Genomic DNA, 27,285 nt, shown 5'->3' on the forward strand with positions numbered 1-27,285 from the left:
CGCTCCGGCATGCTGTTAAATAATGCACGAACTTCTAAATTTCAGCAATCCTGGAAGGAAAGCGAGAGAACAGTGATGTGACGAACCAACCTCCAAAGAGATCCACTTCAGCAGTGACAGCAGTGACAGTTGTGGTAGTGGAGGCAGAAGCTGAAGCAGTTGCAATGTCAGCAGTTGTGGTAGGAGGGGTGGGTTCTGGTGCAAATGGATCTGAAATCTGTGCTTCAGAGGGAGCGGAGGGAAGCGGAGCCAGAGAGTCTATGTCGTACCAGAGATGGAGAACAGATGGGAGAGAAGAATAGGCAAGGACGAAAAATATACCAGGTTCCGAGTGATCAAAATGAGGGCAGCTATTTAGAAGATCCGGAAGTTTCCCAAAAACGGAAGTTTAAAATAAAGCTTTACTCACCCTCTCCCAAAAGGTCTATCGATGTCCATTATGTGTCAGCATATGAAGAAATAAGAGACAAAGCTGAAATACTGGACCACACCAATGTCCAAGAAGGGTGAGGCACTAACGGAAGAAATTCTAGCTTTCTGGGCCATTTGTAATAAAAATAAATAAATGTAGAGTCAGCCCTCTGTATCCGTGGGTTCAACTAACCATGAATCCAAAATATTTGGGGGGAAAACTCGCATCGTGCTGACCGGTACTATGTAGTCGGGCCTACGACGGTTACGTCTGCACTGAACATGTGCAGACTTTTTTTCTTGCCATTATTCCCTAAACAATATAGTATAACAACTATTTACAAAGCATTTACATTATATTACTTATTATAAGTAATCTAGGGATGGCTTGAAGAGGGCGTGTGTTATATGCAAATACTCGCCATTTTCTGTAAGGGTCTTGAGCATCTGCAGATTTTGGTACCCGAGGGGGGGCTGTAACCAATGCCTCGAGGATACTGAAAGATGACTCTATCGTCTGTTATTACTATGGAACTTTTGAGCTGGAAGGGACTTTAGTGATCCTCTAGACCAAGTTTCCAACTCCACAGATGGGAAAACTGAGAGCAAGGGAGGTCAAGACACTTACCTTTAGTCAGGTCTAAATAATTTTGAAATACTTAATTTTTTTCTTAACAGATTTAGCATTTTATCTGCTTTGATTGACCTCACTATACTATAAATGTCCATTCTGACAAAACTATAGTTAACTGGACTTTATGGATCATCTTTATTTGATTTGCTTTGAAATGCATGTTGATGATTAATTTCTTCTATTAGGTGTATTAATTTTTTTTTTTTGAGGTAGTTTTATTTCATTTTATTTTTTAAATTTTATTTTTGTTTAAAATATTACAGATGTCCCTTTTTCTTCCCAATGACCCGTTCCGCCCCATCCCTTCCCCCTCCCCAGTCCCTCTCCCCACCATTGTCCGTGTCCTTGGGTTGTGCATATATGCATATAAATTCTTTGGTTACTCTCTCCCCCTCCACCCACCCGCCCTCCTCATTAATCAGGAAGAATATATGTACTCCGATGTTCATAGCAGCACAGTTTACAATAGCTAAGATCTGGAAACAGCCCAAGTGCCCATCAGTAGATGAGTGGATAAAAAAGCTGTGGGACATTCACACCATGCTACGCAGCTGTAAAGAAGAAGAATCTCGTACCCTTTGGGACAGTATGGATGGACCTGGAGAATATTATGCTAAGTGAAATAAGCCAGGCAGCGAAACACAAATATCACATGACCTCGCTTATATGTGGAATCTAAAGAACTTAATAAACTGATGAACAGAATAGATTCAATGACATGGAAGCATAGATGAGACTGACAAATGTCAGAGGGATGGAGGAAGTGTATTAATTCTAATTAAAACTCGAGCAGTAATTCTGTGTTTCTCAAAAAGCAGAAATCTCACTTCAAGCATTTATAATAAGAAATAATCTGTTTTCCCACTTCTAAGATACACAGAAATATAACGCACACTCACTTATTTGTGCTGAGAGATGAATTTATTATGAGTAAATAAAGCTCTCCCTATTATGGGGCCAAAAATAGGAATTTAAAAAATTCTCAGTATTCTTTTCAGTGAAACATGTTCATTATTAGCCCAGAGGATGCCAAATCTTATATGCATTATTCAAATTAAATTTACTAAAATATGAATTTTCTATGTTGGTTGCTTTATACCAACTGGAAAAAAAATAATATCATTTACAATGTGTCCCCTAAAATAGCAATACCGATCAGTACCTGAAGTAGGGATGGTCATTGGAAAATGAAATCCTCTTACTCTGTTATAGTCAGATAAGAATATCCAAATAGGTCTAAAAAGTTTTAAAGTTTGTATTTTACTGTCTAGTTATACAAAATTAAAATATGCTTCAATAATAGAATCAGCCTGACCTTATCAAACTAGATTGAGAGTATGATTTTTATTTTTTTCTTAGTCAAATGAGCCAAAACATATTTGTTACAATACGGCATCATCTTCAACCATCGCTGAGTGTCTGTAGAATAAATGCAAACTACTATTTCTCAATTTCATATTACACTAATTTACTCCAATTTCTTAAGACTTACAATTTTTACTATTTTCTTAGAAAATTTATTTCTTAGTATTTTTCTCCCCAGCTGACTTTTCTACTGATATGCAACACTGCAGCTGTAGGTATTTTGTTGGGATAGAAGACTAATGCTGTCTAACCATCAAAAAGTGACCATCAGGCTCTAAGTTAAGGCTTTTGCTAGCCTAGAAGGTGCTCTGCACTAATTATAAAAAAGTGCTCCCTCTGGGCCAGCAGGTTAGAAAAATAAAAAGCATCTTCTTCTCAAGGATGAGAAAGGCTGACAGCTTAGCAGAAAGCAGGCGGGATGTCAGCCCCTCTCCTGAGCACCACACAAACTGCATGTCCACGTCAGACGGCCGTGGCTGAAACCACACCATTCTCTTTTCTTCTCTACCTACAGATATCTCAGTGTTTCAGTCATCAACAGTTCCTTATTTCTAACAAGTAAAGACTGACATGTATGATGATATAATTTTAACCTATTCTTCACAATATTATGTGAAGTACTTAGCAAAAAGTACTTGCAGATGAATATGAATGAAACTGTTCCACTGAAATTTTAAAAGATCTCACCTAGGTTTTTCTTTTGTGATAGAAAAATAAATAAATAAATCAGTGACCCAAGTAACCTCAGAGGAGAGCTGACCATAAATTCCTAACTGGACAGGTCATGGTGGGTAGTCATGCTCCAGGCCTGTAACTTCTTTAGCGAAAGGTTTATCTTTGCTTTAAGCAGGCCCTGTCCATTGTTCTTTGTGCACCTAGATGAACACACCTTTGAAATGTCAGAGTAATCCTCTTTTGCAGAGCTTAACGACTCTCCAGGGAGCATATAATCCTGCTAACTACCCTATAATACAATCATTGAGATTTCCCCAACTTCACCTAATCTTCCTTATGCCCCTCCTTAATTCCAAATGTATAAAAAGAACGGCAAAACTAGCCTGCTCGGGAGCATTTGAGATCTTGCTTCTCGGCATGTCATCAGGTAGCTCAAATAAACTCAAGTAATCTCTTGTAAAGTTTTCTACAAGTTTGGACATTTCTTACGTTGACACTTTTTAAGTTTTATTTGGTGCCAAAAGTTAAAAACACACACACGAAGGTGGAGAAATCTCACATAATTATTATCTTTATTTTTGTGGTGAGAATTTACTCTCAACAAATTTCAAGTATACAACACATCATTAACTACAGTCACAACGCTGTATGTTAGCTCTCTAAGACGTTCTCATCTTACAGATGACTGTACCTGTAGGGGAGCTCAGAGATGCAATGCGTCTCTAGCAGTAAAGGCATCTGGGAAATGCTGGATTCTGTTTAACTTTCTATCACTGTTTAACTCTCTGTAGCCTCGGGTTTGGCTGATCTATGTGACTACCCACCATATGGTTTTACTATTAACCCCCTACAAGGCGGGGGTAGGGGAGTGGGTGGGGAGAGGTTAATCAAAGAATTTATGTGCATATATGCATAACCCATGGACACAGACAATAGTGTGGGGAAGGCCTGCGGGGGGGGGGGATCAGTGAAGGGGGAGAAGGGGACATCTAATACTTTCAACAATAAAGATTAAAAAAAAAAAAGAGAGAGAGAGCCCGTGTCCTGGGAGTGGGTGGGTTTATTCCCGGCTGGCCAATACTGGGAGCGCAGCTGCTTTGCCCGTGTGTGTGTGTTCTCCTATCAAAACTCTAATGAATTTGAATAAGGCTACGTGTCAGTTCTTCGGAATCCATCCTGAATTTAGGCTTTTGGGGCTTTCCCTCAATTGTAATCTTTGGCCAACATTTCCCCATCCTGCTCTGTGCCCCTCCCCACCCCCCACCCCCAATTCCAGCCCCTGGCAACCACCAGCTTCTTTCGGCTTCTAGGAGTTGGATTTTTTAGATCCCACATATAGATCATGCAGCATTTGTCTTTCTGTGTCTGGCTGATTCACTTAGCATGATGTCCTCCATGTTTGTCTATGTTATGGTAAATGGGAGAAGTTCCTTTTTTTCTAGGGCTGAATACTATTCCTTTGACCATAACACATTTTCGTTATCCTTTTGTTCACTGATGTGCATTTAGGTTATTTCCATATTGTGGCTATTGTGGAGAATGAGGCAATGAACATGGAAGTACATATACATACACATATACATGTGTGTACCTGTGTGTGTGTGTGTGTGTGTGTGTGTGTGTGTATGGACATTCTATATCCATATATTCACTAAACAGAAGTTCCACATGATTCACTAATACCAGTTCTAGAAAGGATGGAGGCGAGCCACTGGGCTCCTTCAGGATTTGAGGTTGAACAAAGGGCATTGGACCTGCGTCTGGGGACATGAACCTATGTGTCACCTCTGGATTCCTGGGCAGGCAGGACTGCTCCTAGACCAAAAATGAGATGGGTTGGAGCTGGTACACAGGCCTTTTCAGGGTCCACAGCTGAGACCAAGGTTAGCAGGGCTATTACCCAAGGCATGGGCACACGAGGCTCCTCTTGGGTCCCTTGGTGGATATTGCTGGTGGCAGGAGCTAGGCCTAACAGGACTTCAGGTGAGTCCATGGGGGGATGGCAAGGGTGTCTCCAGGTCTATAGCCAGGACCAAGGTTGGGATCCAGCCTCCCATCTGGGCGTAGGCCTACCTTCTCAAAATAACCCTCCTCAGTTTGGGCTCTACTGGGGGTTACAACCTCCTACCTGGATCTCAATGCTCCCACAAAGGCACTTTTGTCCTTGGATGGTTGTCAAATTATTGTTGCTGTGTGGAGATATGATGGGGCACCTCCTATTCCACCACCTTGTTTCTATAGTTGTATGAGTCACTTTTAAACTTAAAATTTTTTTTTTGATAGTTTGATGCAATAGGGCAAGGTATTTAAAACCCACTCTGTGCAGCTTTGAGAATTATGGAGTAATTAACTTAATTTTTATTTAGTATTAAATATGCTTTTAAATCAAATACTTATACGAGCTTAATTTTTTCTAAGATACATGAATAAAATGGGAATTCCTCTCAGGCAGTTTAGAGTGGATCGTTCCTGGCACAAACAAGACTCTACCGCCGATTTCAACTGCATTAAGTCAAATACGATGTGAATAAAACCAGTTCCAGTCTAAAGGAATCCATGAAGGAGGCTATACCTGAGAAAACCAAGTTAGAAATGCTGTCTTTGGATAATCTCATAAATGCGCAGGAACACCCAGTCCTCTAGAGCCTGAGTCTCTAGAGGATAATACTGAATATAATCAGAATTTTCATCTAGCAAAGAAAAGCACTGCCTTTGTTCCAACTTTTTAAATAAAAACTACATGACTGCTTGAACATTTTAACTGTATTATGATAGGTACTTTTTCTCTCTGTCTCTGTCTCTCTCAATATATATTCATCAATAGATGCTGTTCTGAGCATTTTCTCTCCAAGCCTCTAGCACCATTTTGGACCCTCAGAGGTAAGCATAATAATTGTCGCCTGGATAAAAACAATTAAACAGAGAGATGGCATGGCTGTCTGGTTTCGCTCACCTCCCCACGCAGTGGCTCCTCCAGAAGGTGGGGGTGGTGCCGGAGCCACGGCTGCTGCAGCCCCTCCAGAGAAGTCTGGCTGGAGGTCCAGGAGGTCGCTAGATGGTTTAGAAGTGCTGAGTGGAAAATATAATTTTAAAATCACATTTCAAAATTTTATAATGTAAAGATGCTTTCAGTAAAGAGTGATATAGAAAACTTCATAGATTTTGTATATTTTAAATCAAATAAGGGAATAATCTTTTGGAAAGTATAGCAGTATAGTGTATGTTCTTCTACACCAAGGGCTGGCAAACTACTTTTGTCAAGGGCTAGGGGCGAAGTATTTTAACTGTGGGGGTTAGATGAGCTCTATCACTGCTTGACTCTGCCACTGTAGAATGAAATAAGACATAGACAATGCCCAAACAAATAAGTGTGCCTTTGTTCCAGTAAAACTTTATTTACAGAAACAGACAGTGGGCTAGATTTGACCCCTGGGCCAACTCTTTTTCTATAGACAATGACAAAGTCACTCACCAGATCACAGAGCAGAAATTAAAAGGGAAAACCTAAATGCCTCAAAGTAAGGTGGAATTTTCTTAATCGTGTTATGAAATGTTGGTTATGAGAACTGACAAAAGGAAACATAATTCAAATATTAAAGGTATTAGGGTAAGAGGATTATGGATATTTTTTTTCCCTTTTCTCTATTTTCAAAATTTTTTTGTATGAAAAAAATTTGTCTTGAGAAGATTTAATTTATTTATGAACCAAAGATACTAAATTGAATAATTGCTAACGTACCTTGTTTTCTAAATAAACTACAACATATCAATTTTGCCTGCAAAGAGGCTTCACCTAAAAATATTTCTATGTTTTTAATTCTTATTCAGTTGGGGCTGTGCTTCTCAAAGCTCCTCCATCTGCAGAAGTTCTAAGGGGGAACCTAAAGCTTTGCTGTTCAAAGTGTGGTCCCCAAACTAGTAGCATGCTGGGACCTTGTTAAAAATGCAACATCTCAGGCTTAACCAATTAGCTCCTATAACAGAATCTTTATTTTAACATGACGCCAGGTGTGTCATATGTACTTTCAGGTTTAAGGAGCACTGGCCTAAAGGTTACCAGACTAGGTACCAAGCCATGAGTGTCCCAGGGTCCCCACGCCCTCTTCATAAAGAGCAGTTCGATCTTTATCTTTTTTACAGATAAGAATTCCAAGTAACATTCTTTTGAAGAATGGATTCTGCTGCTTTAAAAAAAAGTTTCAAAACCCCTGAGACTTGCCTAGTTTTAATGTCCATTTAATACATACAACAGGTCTAAATGACAGAATAGAAAAATATATTTATTAAGACCCAAATCACAGCTTTTATAACAGGCAACTTGTCTTAGTATTGAGGCAGAAAGGACTTGGTTTTACCAAGCTGGAGATTATAAAAAGCCAAACTAAGCAATAGAAAGCAACACACATAGTTAACATGGGTGTATTACTTGGATTTATTGCTTAGTTCAAAATTTAAGTCTCTAAATATAGGGCATTCACAATCAGAGTCACAGATACTACAAAATGAGACTAGAATCCTCTCAAGGCAAAATAGCCAAACAAAGAGTTGACTGAAAGTTATGATTTGAGGCTTCACTGTAGGCAGCCCTGAGATGTCACAGAACGTACAGTCATCTCTGCCTTCCTCACTACCACTCTGGCCCGTCCACGCTATAAAAGCTGATTAGGAACACCATGGTGGTCTCTGCCTGACCCCAGAGTTCAGTCCCTCAGGTGCACTAGCTAATTGATATACAACTGCAAGCATTTTTCAAAAAAGCATTTTAAGAAACCCTTAAATTTCCCACAAGGAGAAACTACTTTTAGAAAACATTTTCCACATCAGCCAGTTTCAGAAGAGCCTGCAATGTGCACATGATTTTTCTACTTCCTTTCCCAAATGTGGGGCAGCAAGGTGATTTCCACAGCTGAGGTCCTTCGAATGCTTCGAGAGGTACAGGCCTAAATAACTGCGTCAGGTATAAAAGAACTTACTTTGTGTACCCCAAAATAACCCCGAATAGTACATGTTAGGATTAGCTTTCACCTTCTGAAATAATTTGGGTTCAGTACATATAAAAAATAAAAACCAAACATTCAGTGAATACTCCTTAACTAACCTGACTGGGACAGCGGCAGATGGAGTCGCAAATAAATCCACTGGTGGGGATGTATCGATAGTTTTAGCTGGCGTAGAACTAGGAGACGTAACAGTTGTGGCTGGAGAAGACTGGAAGTGAAGATGCACAACACGCTGTGGTCAATACGAATCTACAGGACACAGAGCAACAGGACTTCCCCTCTGCAGACCCATGACATTCCCAGCATTTTTTTGGTAACTCCTCTTGGGAGGAATAAACTGAAGAAAATTTGAAATCAAGAATTGTAATAAATAACCAGTACTGGGCAAAACATCTTTCACATTTTAAAAGATAAATGTAATTTATGTAAAATGATAAAAATGTTTGGTCTAACACCTTAAACACTTCTATTCACGTATTTAAAATCAAAGCTAAATGTATTTTTTGATCATTAGGGGAAAAGATCTTGTTAGCTGCCAGATTTAAAAAAAATTATTGATTGTAATAATTAGTATAAAACCAAGGCCATTATTTTTCCTTTGCATCCTAAACAGACTTCATGTGAAGTCTTCTCAGATACTTTCAAAATCTAGAAATCTAACTTTCAAAGTAGTTCACAGATGAGAGAGAACATTTTACAAAAATGCATTCAGGTCACTGCTCGCTTAAGGATACCATGACTATATCCCATCCCTAATATGACAGATATAAAACTAAAAAAAGTAAAATAAAAGCTAACATTGATTGTCCTGGATAGGTTTATTTTTAAGAATAGTTGGCTAGCACATTTAAAAATTAAAATTTTTATTGAATAACTATCATAAATTTACTTTCTTTTATTTTGTATGTTTTATTATTCATGTATTCACAAGAGAAAGATTAGTGAAACATCTCAACAGTCCACTGACAGTTCTGTAAGTGGAAATGAAATAAAACAGCAGGGAAAAGGCACAGAGACCAAGACCAAGCAAGGGTTACCACACGCTGCTGTAGTGGACATCTGACTTCAAGTAAGCCAAACTTAAAGGACATTTCAAAAGGAGTAATTTAAGAAAAAGGACTGAGGAGATAAAAAACTTATAAGACTTTCCAGACTTAACTAGTATTTAATAGCTACTTGTCTAGGAACATAACTAATCAAGAGGTCAACATCCCATAGATAGACAAGAGCCAAGCATTCAGCACTTTGGGAAAGACAAACACGAGCAGTATGGATATTGTTACTCAGAAAACATCAACTCGGCCTTTCTCAACCCAAATTCAGATTTTCCAAATGGACCTATGAAAGATTATACAGGGAACAGAATGGACTAAATAAAATTAATTTGCATATCATCTACTGTGGACACTGACAATTATTCTAATGGAAATTAGTTTTTGTTTTTTTTTAACCACCACAGGTAAATAAGCTTAGAAAGTGATGTATGTAAAACATAACAAGAATTTAATGACAGCATGAATCCACCAACAAAAATACAGAAATGAAGGTCTTCAAAGGCCTGTTAAAAAGTGCCAGAAGAGCTGAGAGAGCTAAGAAAAAAGAACCAAAATAATCCTATTTAAAAAAATTCAGTGAAAATCAACCTGGCCAAAATGTAGAAACAGACCATCCCAAAGGATGCCACAATTTTATGACACTACTTACATGTTGGAATTTTTCACATAGACATACAATTTTAAACCTGGCTTTGCATTAGAATCCCCAGGGAGCTTTCTGCTTGTTTGTTTGTTTTATTTGGTTGTTCAAACTCCCAAGGGAAGCTTGGGCAGCCAGCCAGGCACTGCGCAGTATAGGGTGACTGTGACCCACCACTGCCGTCATGATAATATTCTTCATGTCTGCAATTATATAATGGAAATTTGCCAGAGAGGAAAGAACACGCTATATATATGTGTCTAAAAACTACGATGGCAACTGTGAACTACAGATCTATAGAAGGACATGCTCCTGTCACCGATAACACTAACCCTGTCCTTCAACATGCTAAAAAAGAGATAGGGAGGCAGAGGAATATTATTAAAGTAGACTATCTAAAAGGCATGCCTGTGGAAAGATACCCAACTACAATTGGTTTCTTTACCATCAAAACACACATAACATTATGTGCCTTACCTATCTCACAGGGCTGTGATTCAAAGTATGAGAAAGTGCTTTGTAACTACTTAAAAAATTTTAGTACAAATAGAGCACTAAGTTGACATTGCGATATTACTTTGGACTTAGAAAATATAAAGGAGAACACATAAAACTTATCTTTCCTTTTCTCAAAAATTTAAGATTAAATTAACATTTGGTCCAGCAATTCCCCTTCTGTGTAGATACCCGAAAGAATTGAAAGCAGGGACTCCAACAGGTATTTGTACACTCATGTTCATAGCAGCATTATTTAAAATAGCCAAAAGGTGGAAGCAATTCAACTGTTCATTGATAGAAAGATAAATAGCAGAATGTGGTATATTCATACAATAAAATATTATGCAGCCTTGAAAAGGAAGGAAATTCTGACATGCTACACCTTGGATGAACCTTGAAAATGTGATGCCAAGAAAAAGAAGCCAGTCACAGAATGACAGGTACTGGATGATTCTACTTATATGAAGCACCTGGAGTACTCAAAGCCATTGAGATAGAAAGTAAAATAGTGGCTGCCAGGGACAGGGAATGGGGGAAATGGGGAGTTAATGTTTAAAGGGTATAGAGTTTCTGTTTCGGATGATAAAAAAGTTATGAAAATGAACGCTAGTAACATTGCTCCATAATATGAATGCACTTAATGCCACTAAACCGTACCTCAAACATGATTAAAACAAAACAAAACAAACTTACCTTACTTAATGGAGAGGGAGCACCAGATCTAAAAGGCAACCAAAGAATTAAATCTGAATATACATGGATACATTTGTAGAAGCATTTAAGTTTGATAATATCACTTGGCCAAACACTAATTTGTTTACATACAAAACTGTCTTTAGTAATGAACACATGATGTAATACTTTTCATCTTTTACTTAGTTATGACATATTCTTCTAATGCTTTCCATCTACTAAGTTTCTAGTATTAGAAATTCTTAATTTTTCCCCCTATATCTCTAGCAATTCAGTCCTTTGAGCTGATCATTATTGCCCATGTCTATCAAAACTAAATTGTCCAAATTGGAATTTTAAACGTTTTGCCAAAACTTGGGGGAAATGATGTTTTATAGAATTAAAAAACCCCAATAACCCTCTGGTTTATTATTTCAAAAAGTTAGAAAACTCACTGAGCTGAAAGTACATTTGATTGATTAATCATAATTGTGATGCATAAAAGGAACACTAGAATATAAAATAAAAATCCCTACAAGCCCTGTGCCAGAAATGTGTCTCGACTTCCTGCAGTTCTTATGTTTTTTTATGGCTATAATGAAATCTATAAAAAATATTCCTATTGTCCTGTTAGAATTGGTGGGAGCTTGAAAAAGAACAGTAGCCTCAATGCTTGTTTCTAAGGCAAACAAGGAGGGAGAAGCAAATTTGTTTAAGTTAGATTATGAGTAGCAGCGACTACAGCACGTCATTTCTACAAAGGGCCTCAGAAACAGCTGCCTAAACAGCTTCCACTTACCAACCTGAGTTGGTGGAAAATAAATGAATAATTAAACAAAACAAATAAAAAATACATTTCAATAAGAAGCCTCTTGTCAGGGTCTTAGAGGATGTCAGGGATGTCTTGCATATCTACAGAGAAAATAGCACATGTAGCAATAGCAGAACAAGATTAGCAGAGGTACTAACTAGAATTTTATACAATATCATGCATTTTTGTTTTATTGGATGTAGCAAGAAAAACCTAGTAGCATTATATGCCTGATTAATACCTTTTATGTTCAACTTGATTTGCAAATACATGCCTGCCATTTTCTGTTTAAATTTAGTTTTTACTTAAAATTGACATAAAGTAAAATAAGGGCATGCAGATTTTTCTGCTATATAATAAAGGTAGAAGCATAAGGGTAACAATTTGGTTATGTGTAGTTTGGTTAAATATAATCTTAAGAATAACACATCCTATGAAGTAAAGGATATATATTTATCTATATTGCTTAGTTCAAAGGGTCTGCTGAAACAAGTGAATTCACAGTCTTTTCTGTATCTACGAAAGTTACTTAGGCACCTAAAAATCTTGTATAGCAGAAGGTTGAAAATTCCCTAATGAGTTTTTGACTAATAATTTCTCCACTCTCACCAATTTTTTTCTTTATATATGTGGAAAAGGGAGTTAAGTCTAAATAAAAATCCAAGAAAATAACAGCCTGAACTTGGCAAAGAAAACACAGAAGCCATTTGACATGGTCACTTTCTAAGAATGAATTCATTGAAATTAATTTATCTCTCAAGCAATTTCATGAAGCAATGCTCAGTGGTACTGACACAGTGAGAAATACTATTACAGAAAAGGGAACTGAGGATATGCAAACATTTTTTGAAATGTTTCCAAGCCAACACATAAAAATTTCTAACATATTCTATACTCCAAAGCAAGAATAAAAATAGAGTAAAAATGATAGAATTGCTCTACCTGCAGTTAACAAGTATCATGCTCAAATTTAAGTATAAAGTATCATAATTGGCACAAGAGTTAGTTTGCAAGCTCCTACATGAATGCTATTACTAAATGACACTTGTAGTTACCCCATGGATTAAACAAACAAATGAAAATCTCCTCCTGTCCATGTTGAGCTATCATGCCACTCACAGCACTGTATTTTAATTGTTCAAGTATCTGTATTCTCCATTAGATGCTAAGTTCTCAGAAGTGAGGGAACTCATCTCAATGTTTTAGACCCCTGGCTTTACACAGCAGCTTGCATTGTGTAGGCAGTGAAATATTTTCCTGTATTATCTGAATTTTTGAATGAGAATACATTCATGAACTCTTTGTGTGAAAATATATATTAACCAAAAGTCTTAAAAATCATTTTGTGTGAAACTAAACTGTCAGGATGTGTGACTTCTGTTCCCATGGACCAGATCCAGCCATTGGCAAAATTTCATCAAAAAGGTGAGAACCAGAGGTGCTCCCATTGGGGCTATAACTTTAAAAAGGATCATTAATCACTGACTAAAATTTGAGAGCTCTGAGGCTCAGAGAGGTAAATAACTTGTCAAAGTCTCATCATTCTTTAGTGGTGGATTTAAGACTCCAAAGCCTATCTGATGCCCACACCCTGTGCTCATCTCACATTCTGGAAACACACACAGCCCAGCACATTTGTTCCTCCCTTACACAATACAGAAACTGCTTCCTTTCACTTGGTCCTTCATTGACTCTTCTATCCTACCACTGGTCATTTCTCCGTTATAAAAGAAAATGCTGCAATATTTTATAAAGAAATAATAACATTTATGAAAGACCTATACTTATTTTAATTATTTCAGCTAAAGATATTTAGCACATAGTGAACTGTATTGGGAAAAATAAAACACAAATATAATTTCAGAAGAGAATAAATGACCACAGAGTAATCTACCCTAAATTCTGTAAAATGGTACAAATATGTGTTTTTTTCTGATGCACGTGGCAAATGCCAAGATTTAAGTCCAAGATGTTAATAATAAGCTATCAAAAGAGAAAATTTTGTTATTTCTAATTCACAACAATAACCCCTACATAGTTCTGGTTATAAGTGCTGGCTAGAAAAAGAAACAACAACAACAGGAACGAAACACAGGTGTGGAAAACTCTGTCTTCCAAATAATTTTAATTACAATAGATTTATCTTGTGTTTCTGGCGCCCTCAACAGTTAGTAAACCCACATGTAAAATCAAATCAAATTCTCTCTTTTGTTCTATGGAATCATAGAAACAAACAATATACAAAGATGCATCATACAACATCGTGTAAAATTTCAAAAATAAATATCAGTGTCTTTAAGGCACTAAATATAAAGAACATACATATATTTTATAGAAGACATTTGAAAATGTGCCATTTTATGCATTTACTTAACCTAGAGGTTAGAATAATTTTATACTGCTACTGGAAGACATAGAAAACAGCTTTAATAATTTTCTTTATAAAACTGTCTTTTGGCACTTCTGTCATATGACATGGGAAAATCTTTTGATTAGTAAACAAATGAAAAAACCCTTTGATTTCTAAAAACTAAAAGGAATATATATATGTGTGTGTATATACACACATACATATTTAAGAGAGACTGTTAGTCTTGATCCAAGAAGACCAAACTAAAGTAAAAACATTCATGCCAGTCACCTTGGGAGACAAATAAAAAATTAAAATGATAAAAACACACACAGATGTGTAAAATGGACAGAAATCAGTTTTAAATGTTCTAAATACCAAATGTGGACCCTTAAGAGTGTTTTTTTTTGCATTTTTAGTAATGACCAAATGCAAAAAAAGTCACTCAATATAGTACTCACCCTTCACTTAAGTTCCCAGGTAAGCACAAACATACAAAGAAGAAAACAGTTAACTACTGTAGTTCATTTATTTTAAAAATAGGGAATAAGCAAAAGACAAGTTCATATGTGGTCTAAGCCAATTCGGAAAAGAAATCTGACAAGCATAAAATGATTTTAAAGGAGAGAGAAAAATTATGCTCAGCAAGAGGTAATTCAAAACAGAAGATTTTATTTCACTGCTCATTGAAATGTAACTAAGTATATACATAGCTAAATTTTCCAAAAACAGTTTGCAGCAGCCACAAGGGGGCGAATTTAGATTTGAAATTAGGGCTAATGAAATCCACCATAGAAGGCCGCTTTTCCAGTGACTGCAACCCTGGAAAACTAAACAAGGGGATAGTGTGGATCTGTGCAGAGTGGGGGGGGGGATGCAGAGGGGGGAAAGAATGCAGAGAAATTGACTTTTCACTGAGGTACAGCCCTCACTGTCCAAGGAAGAGGCTCTGTCTCTTGGGGATATGCATACAGTATTTCCTTAGCTGAAGAGATTCCTCCGCCACAGGAGCAGGGATTTTCTCAGGCTTCTTGCTTCTTTTTCCTTAAATCCTAGGCAACTCACTTGGCTTCCCAGATACCCTAATGCAGGGTGGCCCCAGCAACAGCTGGAAGTGGGCATCTTCCATTGTACTTAATATACTCTCATGTTTTTTAAGCTGACATCAATCTATCCACAAAGACTGATCACCCATGGCCACCCTGAAGCTGGGGCAGACCCTGGGCTGTGGTAACAAACCTGCTAAAGCCCCTGAGAGGTCCACTGATCCAAATAGCTCTGCCATCACTGTCTAAGAGAGTCCTATAGTATTGTTTATCATTGAAAACTTAAAACAGGCAATAATTTTTCTACCAACTTGGAAAAGATGACAGAAATAACACTTAGCTAATAAAACAACAAACAAAAAAGTAGCATCAAAACACAAGTCTAGATTTTGGGAGAATGCCAACAGAAGAAAGCAGAAAGGAGCCACATTTTGATGGCTGTATCACAGGTAAACTCCGTGATCAGCCTACAGCCCTGCAACGATCAGTTCTTAGGCTGTCCCTGCTAACTTCTGCCGTCCATTTAAGTGGAATAAACATAAAGCCAGGATGACCCACCAAGACATTTCAAGCTGACTCTGGAGAGCTACACTAAGTGTTAAGGGGGAGATAATGAAGTATAAAATAGTCCCTGACCTTTAGAATCAGAAAATCTATTTAAACTACATGTGTGAAAAAAAAATTGGCCACAACATGGGGCAGTGCATGACTAAAGAAGGTTTTATGAAATATTCCTCTCGGGATGTGTGAGATTTACAGAGATAAGGGGGATAGGCATCCAAGACCAGCAGAATTATGGTCTGTACAAGGCACTGGATCTTGTGAATACACAAATCTGATACCTGCTAGAGCAAAGAAATGGAATGGAACCTGGACATTTTTTGCATGCACTGAGGAAAAGTAGCAAAAAATGTAAGTGCCCAACACAGGGTATGAAAATCCAATAAAACAGTACTGATAATCAAACAGAGACTGCTTGATTGCTAGTCTCTCTATAAAAAGATCTCTTAGTAAAATGTCAGCAGCATGCCTTGCTGAATGCTTCAAGTGGGGAGTGTCTGGAGTCTAAAAAACTATACTCAAGGGCTTTGCTTTTTTCACAGTGAGGTTGGTTATACAACAGTATTCAAAGGCTGCTTGTGAAATTGTGCTTGTTTTTACTCATGCCCAGTGATAACAGCCTAAATGTTTAAACATCAGCAACTCTTTTTGGGCACATTGTGAATCCCTTCCAAGGGTAAATATATAAATCAGCAAGTTCAGTTAACATACATACAAGCCAGTAATTTGCTGCATTCGTCTGCAGACAGATTGCCAATACGCAGGGTTACACTGTCATAAGGTAATGGGACGGACGGGGGTTTGGAGGAAACCCAGAAGAACTGCAATAAAGCATACCCTAAAACTGTAGTGATATAAATTGTACTGTGATAAATCTCACTCCTGTAAAGAATGACTCTAACATTTTTCATCTTATTTAGAATATACAACTAATGCATACTTGTTTCCAGGTTTCTTTCCTTCTAATGTATTTAGATGCTGTTCAAGGGTCTCCATAAGACTGCTGGGAGCCTACAATAAGAAAGTAAAAATAAATGTCTGCATTTCTTGCTTGCAAAGCAAATACACTGGAACGTCACTGTAACTTCGTATGGTGGTCTGTGGGTGGACCCCAATACATATGTGAGATAATTTCATTCTAGGTTCTTTTAGTATATTTAAATCTTTAAATTCCCTGGAATCTCAGACAGGCCCATCTTACATATACTTAATTCCATTGCATAACAAATAGTGTTACAGTGTGGTTTCAGTGTAGAGATTACATTAGACAAACTTTTTCTAAGATATTACTTATATGCAGTAAACTCAATTTAATCAAATTCACCATACATTTCCATAAGACCACAGTGAAAAAATAGGTATTTGTATCCAAGTCAAAAATATAAGTGCCCAAATATAAACTAATAGAAAATTGAAAATACAGTAAAATCTCACTTATCCACATTTGACTGAAATATTAGGAAAAATGTCTACTATATTAAAAAAAAAGGAGGGTAAGTGATAGTTGTGGGGAAAAGAATACAACTTTAGTAGTTAACAACAATTAATATTTTCTTATATTGAGCTATTTAATTTACTTCTATAATAAAGTAACTTTAGCAAATATAATAATGTTATATGTGTATTGGGAGAGTTAATATATTTCAACCATTTTAGCAAAAAGTAATGGACTGCTATTAAACATTTTAGGTAATATAAAGTGATGGCATTTTACTGTATGTTAGAAAGAGAAATAATAGGTTCATACAATATTCCACCCCATCTATTCCTCAAGCATCAAAAATATAATTTCATCTTTCTTAACTTTAACCCAAATTAGGCCTTAACAGCAGCATAGGCATTCAGATAGCATTTCATGAATAAAATATGTAACTACATTTATATATACATTGAATTATGACAATTATATTTAAATTAATATGAAATTAATTTTGAAGGGCTTTATGCTAACTTTTGAAATAGCTCACGTAACTCAAGGAAATTCATACCACTGTAATTTTATGTTGTGCCTATAATGACAACTTAAAATAAAATTTTATTAAAAATTTTTAATTTTGAAAGTTCAGGATATTTATTTAATATTCATTTTAATTTCACAGATAGATTCATATAGTGTCTTAATAATTATGTGATTATTATAAGTGTAAATTACTAAGTGAAGCAAACATGTAAATTTATAAATATAAATTACTAAGTGAACAAAGTATTAAATGTGATCAGAGCGATGAAGGTAAGGTAGAAAGAAACAGCCCTACGAGCACTACCTAAAAGGTCAATGACTCTAGTGTAGAAAGAATAAATACTGTCAAGGAATATAATAAGTTGAGAAAATTATAAAAATGAAAAGTTTAAAATATAACTCAGGTGAACGTGGATTTATTCAATAAGTTCCAGTAAACTACAACAAAGGGTATGCCTCCAAGTATAAAAAAAATGAATTTTTTAAAAAAAGAAATTTTGCCTGCCGGGCGTGGCTCAGTGGTTGAGCGTCGACCTGGGATCCAGGCGATCGGGGTTCGATTCCCGGTCAGGGCACATGCCCGGGTTGCGGGCTGCAGCCGATCAATGACTCTCTCATCATTGATGTTTCTCTCTCTCTCCCTCTCCCTTCCTCTATCTGAAATCAATAAAGATATATTTTTTTAAAAAAAGAAATTTTGCTGTATAGAAGAAACAGTCAACTATAAAGTTGTGCTAATTTAATAAACAGAAGGTATATTGTAACCTTAAAAGAAAACAGAAATGGCTTCATAATTTTTAGGTGAATCCACACCTGATGACTTCAAAATTGTCATAATAATAATCATTTTCAAAATAATGGAACCTAGGAGGCCTGGGCATATAACCTCAAACTTCTCATATTTCTATATATATATATATTTTTATTGGGATCTCAGTAAGGAAAAAATGTGTCAAGTCACAGAACCATTTTCTAGTTAGAAGACTCAGGTCCTCTGAATGTTAAATACAGTGTAAAGGAAATGTGATTCTGTGCTAATCCTGTTAAAAAACAACAAATGCTATTCACAGACACAACATAGAGAATATAAGAGAGTAGTATTTTCTCTTATAACATTTCTTAGGTAGCTAAACAACAAAAACAAAAACCAGGAACAGAGTTTGCCATTTCGTTCTTTTTTGCAAAGTTTCTTAATAATTTAAAGAAGAAAAATTTGGAAATTAATTAATAGTCACAACAATCACAAAAGAAATCTGACCAAGAACACAGACTGAAAAATTGACTTTTGTCTTTAAGGGGAATTATTTTGCAATACATTGCACGTAAAATTAAGTTTGGAGCATTTTACCTTAGAGTTTTAAAATGCTTCATCATTTATATTACTTATAAGTATTTGTGAAATCTAATAGAAATAAATTCTTCAAGTGTATTTGGAAAGAAAAAAACTACTTTGCTAGTAATGCTCAGGAGTGCAGGGATACTATGCTATGTAATACTATATGCTATGGCACTGAGCAAATCCTAGAGTGTAGTAGGCAATAAACAAAAATTCAAATTTCCAAGGAGCAAAACTTTGAGAATGCCTCTGCCATTGTAAAGGAATTAAAGGTTAATAAAGTATAGTTAGCAGCATCTTTAGTTGCTTATTTTTAAAAATGCCGAAGTCAATAGACCAATCAGACGGAAACACCAATGCAAAGAACAGGAGTCAGCCTGTGGAAGCCAACAGATAACAGCAATACATCATGGTTACCGATTCATCAGTGGTACAGTCTTTAAAAGGAGACTTTTCTTTACCAGTAGCTTTCAGATCAACCAGAATTCCTGACATCAAAACCTAAGATGTTTTTCATAAATGGAGATAGTTTAAATTTGGAATGTGCACACCATTTCAAATAATTTCAAATTATTTTGAAAATCTTTTTCTTGAAACAAATTCATAAATAATTTTGAGTCTAGGATCAAAAAGGAAGCATCCATCTAAAATTCAGATTGTAAAGCATCATTAAGTGAGGGAGGGGGTTAGGGGATTGGTAGAAAAGGTGAAGGAATTAAGGGAAAAAACACAACTAAACTCATAGACACAGAGTACAGTATGGTGATTACTAGAACGCAACAGGGGTGGGGGGAGGTAGGAAAGGTAAAGGGGAGGAATAAACGACTTGGGGTGGTGAACACACAATACAATATACAGAGGATGTATTATAGAATTGTACACCTGAAACCTGTATCATTTTATTAACCAATGTCACCCCAATAAATTCAATAAAAAACCCAAATGGAAATAAAAGCAACCAAAAGATGACTCAAATTTTTGATCATTGGATCTAAGAAACCATTTGAAAGTGCTGAGGAGAAATACCTCAGTTCTAATATCACAGTCACTTCTTACCCAGCAGAACTTTTCAATGTGTTTTTAAAAATTTTTCATTTGATGTACATAAATCATTTAAATGTACTTGTGATGACATTAGATGGAAAATTTCAAAAGGGCTACAGATGGCCACACCGGCATTTATTATGCACTTTCTAACCTAAAAGATATCCATTAAATTCCTCTGGCCCATCTTGCCGCAAGAGGAAATCTAATTCTCTTCCAGTTACCGAGCAGCCTACACCTACCCCAGTCAACAGGTCTCCATCTCCTCTTTAACTCTCTTCCGTGTCTGGTGTTTTCGTTTATCGTCACAGCCAGATTCAGTGCCATGGTGGCTACAGAGAAGTCTGGCAGAGAGCAGAACCGAATCTCAAAGGTATTAAACTGAGCCCACAAAAAGTAGCGTTTCTGACCCATCTCCAGATTAATTTTGGTCTAACGCCATTTAAAGGATTAACCCTAGACAGCTCACACTTGACTAGCCTGGACCTGACTATACTGTCCAAGTGGGTCTAAATCCCCAGTTCAATTAGAAGCCTCCATTAGACTTGTGGAAGGGGCTCTAACGAATGAGGGAGTGTGTTTAGCTCTGTTAGTCATAATCCCAACAGAAATCACAATTAGGTAAGAAATTTCAGAATCACACAATACTCTTGCACTGAGATGTAAATATATACTGAAGAAATGAAATACAATTTTTTTTAATGAGGAGGTAATTTAAAAATAAATATTAATAATGAAGTTTACATGGCTCTTAAGGTCGTAACAAAAGTAGAGGATATGAAATAGCAGATTCTAATGAATCTCTACCACAGAATAACTTTTTACTAGACCCAGGGCAAGATTTTACCTTAAGGATTTTATCTCTGTTCTCCAAATTATGATAACACACAATGTACATCATTATATAAAACAGTATGTCTCTGAACTTCTAGAGAGAGATTGTATAAATTATATTAAATATTGTATCATTAAAAATCAAACCCAAGTATGTGAATCCTTCTTTTAATGATACACTATAATTTTCTAATTTTAAAAACAAAAATGTATTAAGTATTCCTTTAAACCTTTCCTTGTCTTCCTTCAGACTCTGTCCAAACTAAATGGGACAAACGAGGACTTATTTTCTTATTAACTGAGAGCCTCTCTAACAATATATCTAGTTTTCCTTTTATTATACAGTGAGCTATCTATAGAGTTGAATAAAGATAATTTACCATTTCTAAAAGCTATTCATTGAGCTAAGTATTTTAATATCTAACTTTTTAAGTTAACACGCATTATTTATTTGGGTTATTTTACAAAACTACAATGTAAATGTTTATTGTAATTAAGTACCTTAAAAGCACACTGATTTTCGTTGCTTTTTGTTAGTGTTGCAAAATTCATACATCTATATCCAATAGAGATTCTTGACAGTACTCTTAATTTTTAAAATTAATTTAAAAATTAAGCATATTTAATTTTTAGTCACAAAGTGACATCAATACCTTATTCAGGTATGTACCTGATCATCTTCTCATTGTAGCAAAAATATTTTATACTAATAATCTGTCTACCTGAAGGAGATATTGCCCAGCTTTTAAACTGAAAAATATACTGCCATCATGTTCTGAATTGTTCTATGAATTATATTTATGAAAAATTCTTGGCATTTCATTGATGTTTTAATTATACATATACAGAGACCATTACTTTGGGTTTCTCTATTTTTAATAAAAATTTAAGGTCAACAGTATTTTAAAATGGAAATATTTTAAGGAAAGTAAATTATTAAATGCATTTTTGAGGCTGGCCGGGCGTGGCTCAGCAGCTGAGCGTCGACCTAGGATCCAGGCGATCGGGGTTCGATTCCCGGTCAGGGCACATGCTCGGGTTGCAGGCTTGATCAATGACTCTCTCATCATTGATGTTTCTATCTCTCTATCCCTCTCCTTTCCTTTCTATGAAATCAATAAAGATGTATTTTAAAAAATGCATTTTGATATTGTTAAAGAGTGGGTAATCTTTCATTATGACAATTTTCTTTGATTACAGTGACTTTTTTTTACAAGACAGAAAACTTACACATTCATTAGTAGTATATAAGACAGTTTTATATTCTCTCCTATCATCTGACTGTCTCCAGTTGAAGGATATATTTGGGATAGGAATTTACCATAACAGAGTGAAAAACTGATTAAATAAAAACAGTTCCTGCCAATTATGAAAAAGGTTATAAAATAATCCTATTTGTGTGAATGATCTTGATTTTATACCTGAGGGCACTCTTGATATCTATGGATTGGATATCAAGGATTGATAAAGAAGCCCACTATTGTTTTTGCCTACTATTGGTCCCAGAAAAATCACTCATCTACCACTATTGCTTTGTTAAATATTATTTTATATATGGAAATTCCTCCACTTCATAAGGGAGACAAAAATCAGTGTAGTAGAACTAATCCGAGTTCGCCCCATTCGCGCCCCTTTCGTACCCGAGACACATTGAACTCTAAAGAACGAGCAGGAAGAACAATTCAGGTGTTCTGATTACCATGCCTACAGGCATCTTTTCACAGAGTAAGTACTTTTTAAACCTTATCAAGGTTTCCTTTTGATTCAAATTCAAGGATGAAAAGATGAGCTCAAAAGGTGAGTTCAGTTGCCTTTAAAGAAGAAACTATGTTCACAAGGGCAGGAAAATCTTCATATTCTCTTTAGAAATATATTCAATAGCTACAAAATATGTTAGAATAGTTTCCGGAAAAGTTGGTTGACCTAAATTTAAAATGCATTAAATACTTGTGAGACTATGATCTAGGTAAGACCTTTTATGAAAAACTATGGAATAATAATTTCATGTACACTGAATCTTCCACTCAGAGAATCACTTACCTGTGTGAGGTCAGGAATATCACCTTTATCAATGCCAACTTGCTGTGGATTAAAAAAAAATAAAACATAACTTAATGGGAATTAAAAAAATTAATTTCTCTGAATTTAATTGAAGATCACCACAGAATTAGTTAAAACGATATGTTAAACATGGTATAGAATTTTTATACATATTAATCTTTGAGCATATGCTTTCTGTGCAGTTTTCCACTCAAAATAATATAGCAATGATTTCATTAATATAGTTAGATATAACAAGTATAAAGAATTATGTTAGAATCCAAAACGAGAACTTAAGAAATTGAAGTGTAAAATTTAAGGTTTCCTCTATGTTTAACAGCAGCTAAAAAACTAAAAAAATTACATAGGCTAAATTTAAATAGTTAATTATGCCCAATAAGTCCTCTGTATACAAAATGTTTATTTTTAAAAAATATGTTTTAGTTAAAAAATTTTAAATTTAACCCCCCCCCAAAAAAACCAGTTCAGCCATTTCTCCCCACCTCTTTCAACGACCAATCTATTCTCTGTACCCACGAGCTTAGATTTTTCTTTTTTTTAAAATTCCACATATAAGAGAGATCATATGGTATTTGCTTTCTCTGACTTATTTCACTTTGCATAATGACCTTGAGGTCCATCCATGATGTTCCAAAAGCAAGATTTCATTCTCTTTTATGGCTGAATAATAGTCCACTGAGTGCGTATATAATGTGTGTGTCTATGTGTGTGTATAACATTTTCTTTAACAATTCAACCATTGATGGACACTGAAGTTGTTTCCATACCTTGACTAACATAAATAATGGTGCAATGAACATGGGGTGCATATATCTTATCATTAGCGTTTTCATTTGTTTTGGATAAATACCCAGGTGTGGAATTTCTGGATTATACAGTAGTTCTATTTTTAAAAAAATCCTCACCCAAGGACATGCTCACTGATTTCAGAGAGAGGAAGAGAGAGAGAGACACTGATTGGCTGCCTCTCGTGGGTGCCCCAACCAGACCAAACCTGCAAGCTAGGTATGCTCCCTGATGGGGAATCAAACTCACGACCTTTCAGTGTTTGGGACAATGCTCCAACCAACTGTAGCTCTATTTTTTATTTTTTGAGGAACCTGCTTACTTTTTTCTATGGTGGTTGCACCAATTTACATTCCCAGTAACGGTGCACAGGGTTCCCTTTTTTCCCACATCCTTGCCAACACTTGTTATTTCTTGTCTTTTTGAAAACAGCCATTCTAACATGTGTGAGGTGACATCTATTGTGGTTTTGATTCGAATTTCCTAATGATTAATGATGTTGAGCACCATTTTATGTACCTGTTGGTCATCAATATGTCTTTTTTGGAAAATGTCTATTCAGATCTTCTGCCCATTTTTAATGGAACTGTTTGCTTTTTTGCTATTGAGTTGTATGAGTTCTTTATATTTTTTGGGTATTAACCCCTTGTCAGACATATGATTTATAATTATTTTCTCCCACTTGGCAGGTTACCTTTTTGCTTTGTTGATGGTTTCCTTTGCTGTGAAGGAGCTTATTAGTTTGATATAATATCACTTGTTTACTTTTACTTTTGTTGCTTTTTCTTTTGAGGTCAGATTTTAAAAATCATCAAGACCTATGTCAGAAAGATTACCACTTATGTTTTCTTCTAGACATTTTATGGTTTCAGCTTGTATGCTCAAGTCTTCAATCCATTTTGAGTTGGTTTTTATGCATGGTGTAAGATAATGGTCCAGTTTCATTTTTTTGTATGTAGTTGTCCAATTTTCCCAGCACCACTTCTTTAAAAGACTGCCGCTTCTACATCATGTATTCTTGGCTTCTTTGTCATAAATTAATTGACCAAATATGTAATTAATTGACCAAATATGTATGGGTTTATTTCTGGGCTCTCTATTCTGTCCTACTGATCTTTTCTCAAGATTGCTTTAGCTATTTGGGGTCTTTTTTGGTTCCATATAAGTTTTAGGATTTTTTTTTTCTATTTCTGTGAAAATGCCACTGAAATTTTGATAGGGATTATGAATCTGTATATTGCTTTGGGTATGAACATTTTAACAATATTAATTCTTCCAACCCATGAGCATGGAGTATCTTTTAATTTATTTGTGTATTCTTCAATTTCTTTCATTAATGTCTCGTAGTTTTCAATATACGGTCTTTCACCTCCTTGGACAAATTTATTCCTAGGTATTCCACTCTTTTTGATGCAACTGTAAGTACGACTTTCTTCTTAATTTCTCTTCCTGATAGTTCATTGTTAGTGTAAAAAAATGCAACAGGTTTTTGTGTATTGATTTTGTATTCTGCTACGTTACTGAATTTGTTTATTAGTTTTAATAATTTTTTGATGGAGTCTTTAGGTTTTTCAATATATAATACCATCTGAGAACAGTGACAGTTTTACTTCTACCTTTCCAACTTGGATGCCTTTTCTTTCTTTTTACTGCATAACTGCTCTTGCTAGGACTTCTAACACTATGTTGAATAAAAGTGGAGGGAGTGGCCATCCTTGTCTTGTTCTTGATCTTAGAGAAAATGGTTTCATCTTTCCACCATCATGTATGACGTTAGCTGTGGGCTTGTCATTTACGGCCCTTATTTCGGTTGAGGTACATTTCCTCTATACCTGTTTTATTGAGAGTTTTTTTAAAATCATAAATGGATGTTGAATTTTGTCAAACACCTTTTCTGCATCCATTGATATGATCATATGATTTTTATTCTTTCTTTTGTTAATGTGGTGTGTCACATCCTTGCATCCACAGAACAAATCTCAGTTGATCATGGCGTATGCCCTTTTATGTATTCTTGAATTCAGATTGCTAATATTATGTAGAGAATTTATGCATCTATGATCACCCGTGATATTGGCCTGTATTTTCTTTTTCTGTGGCATCCTTACCTGGTTTTGGAATCAGGGTAATGCTGGCATTGTATAATGTGTTTAGAAAAGTTGTATTTTTTGGAAGAGTTTGAGAAGTATTAGTATTAGTTTTTCTTGGAATATTTGTTAGAATTCACCAGTGAACCATCTGGTCCTGAAATTTTGTTTGTTGGAAAGTTTTTGATTACTGATTCAATCTCCCTGCTAGTAATAAGTCTGTTCAGGTTTTCTATTTCAAATCATAATTCAGTCTTGGTAGGTTGTATGTTTCTAGGAATTTATCTCTTTCTTCTAGGATGTCCTATTTATTGGTGTATACTTGTTCATAATAGTCTCTTATGGGTCTTGGTATTTCTGTGGAATTAGTTGTAACATCTCTTTCATGTCTGTTTATTTATTTGAGTCTTCTCTTTTATTTCTTGCCGAGTCTAGCTAAAGTTTTGTAAGTTTTGTTTATCTGTTCAAAGATTGAGCTCTTAGTTTCACTGATCTTTTCTATCATCTTTTAAGTCTCTACTTCATTTATTTCTGCTCTAATCTTTGTTATTTCCTTCCTTCCAACTTTGGGCTTTATTTTTCATTTTCTAATTCCTTGAGGTGTAAAGTTAGGTTGTTTGAGACTTTTCTTGTTTCTTGAAGTAGGCATTTATCACTATGCACTGCTTTTTCTGCATCCCATAAATTTTGGTATGTTACATTTCCATTTTCATTTGTCTCAAGGTATTATTTGATTTCTCTTTTCATTTCTTCTTTGACCCATTAGTTGTCAGTAACATGTTGTTTAATCACCACATATTTGTGAATTTTCCAGTTTTCTTCATGGAATTTATTTCCAGTTTCATATTATTGGGGTCAGAAAATATACTTGATATGATTTCAGTCCTCTTAAATTTATTAAGACTTATTTTGTGGCCTCATATATGCTTTATCTTAGAAAATGTTCCATGTGTAGTTGAGAAGAACATCTATTTTGTTGCTTTTGGGTGGAATGTTTGTAACACTGGAATTTAAAATAGACTGTTATAGATATAAGTTGTTATATGTAAGGGGTGGGGGAGAGATTAATCAAAGAACTTAGATGCATATATGCATGACCTATGGACAGAGACAGTAGTGTGTTGAGGGCCTGGGGGGTGCGGGGGTGGATGCAGGGTGGAGGAGATCTATGGGGGAAACAGGAGACATCTGTAATACTTTCAACAATAAAGGTTGGCAGAATGGGTAAAAACACAGGATCCAACCATACGCTGTCTAGAAACTTATTTTAGATCTAAAGATACAAACAGGTTGAAAATGAAAGGAGGGGAAAAAAAACCTACAGCAAATACCTACAAGATAAAGAAATCTAAGCACACAACTACAGAAATTCATCAAAGCACAAAGGAAGAGAACAAGAGAAGAAGAAGGGAACAGAGAGGAACTACAAAAACAGCTAGAAAACATTTAACAAAATGGC

General features: G+C 35.6%; 1 protein-coding gene across 2 annotated transcripts in view; it reads right to left on the reverse strand.

The window, feature by feature from the left end:
• SNAP91 (synaptosome associated protein 91) overlaps positions 1 to 27,285 on the reverse strand; it is a 110,210-nt gene that overhangs the window by 33,817 nt on the left and 49,108 nt on the right. For both annotated transcript variants that reach the window (XM_081140714.1, XM_081140713.1), the window contains exons 9-14: positions 22,933 to 22,974; positions 16,659 to 16,729; positions 10,972 to 10,999; positions 8,184 to 8,293; positions 6,039 to 6,154; positions 91 to 258 (exon numbers count right to left, since the gene is read on the reverse strand). In XM_081140714.1, the coding sequence (XP_080996840.1) occupies positions 91 to 258; positions 6,039 to 6,154; positions 8,184 to 8,293; positions 10,972 to 10,999; positions 16,659 to 16,729; positions 22,933 to 22,974 (535 nt within the window). The remainder of the gene's footprint in view (positions 1 to 90; positions 259 to 6,038; positions 6,155 to 8,183; positions 8,294 to 10,971; positions 11,000 to 16,658; positions 16,730 to 22,932; positions 22,975 to 27,285) is intronic.

The sequence above is a fragment of the Miniopterus schreibersii genome (assembly GCF_964146895.1).
Source record: "Miniopterus schreibersii genome assembly, chromosome: 6".
Lineage (NCBI taxonomy): Eukaryota > Metazoa > Chordata > Mammalia > Chiroptera > Miniopteridae > Miniopterus > Miniopterus schreibersii.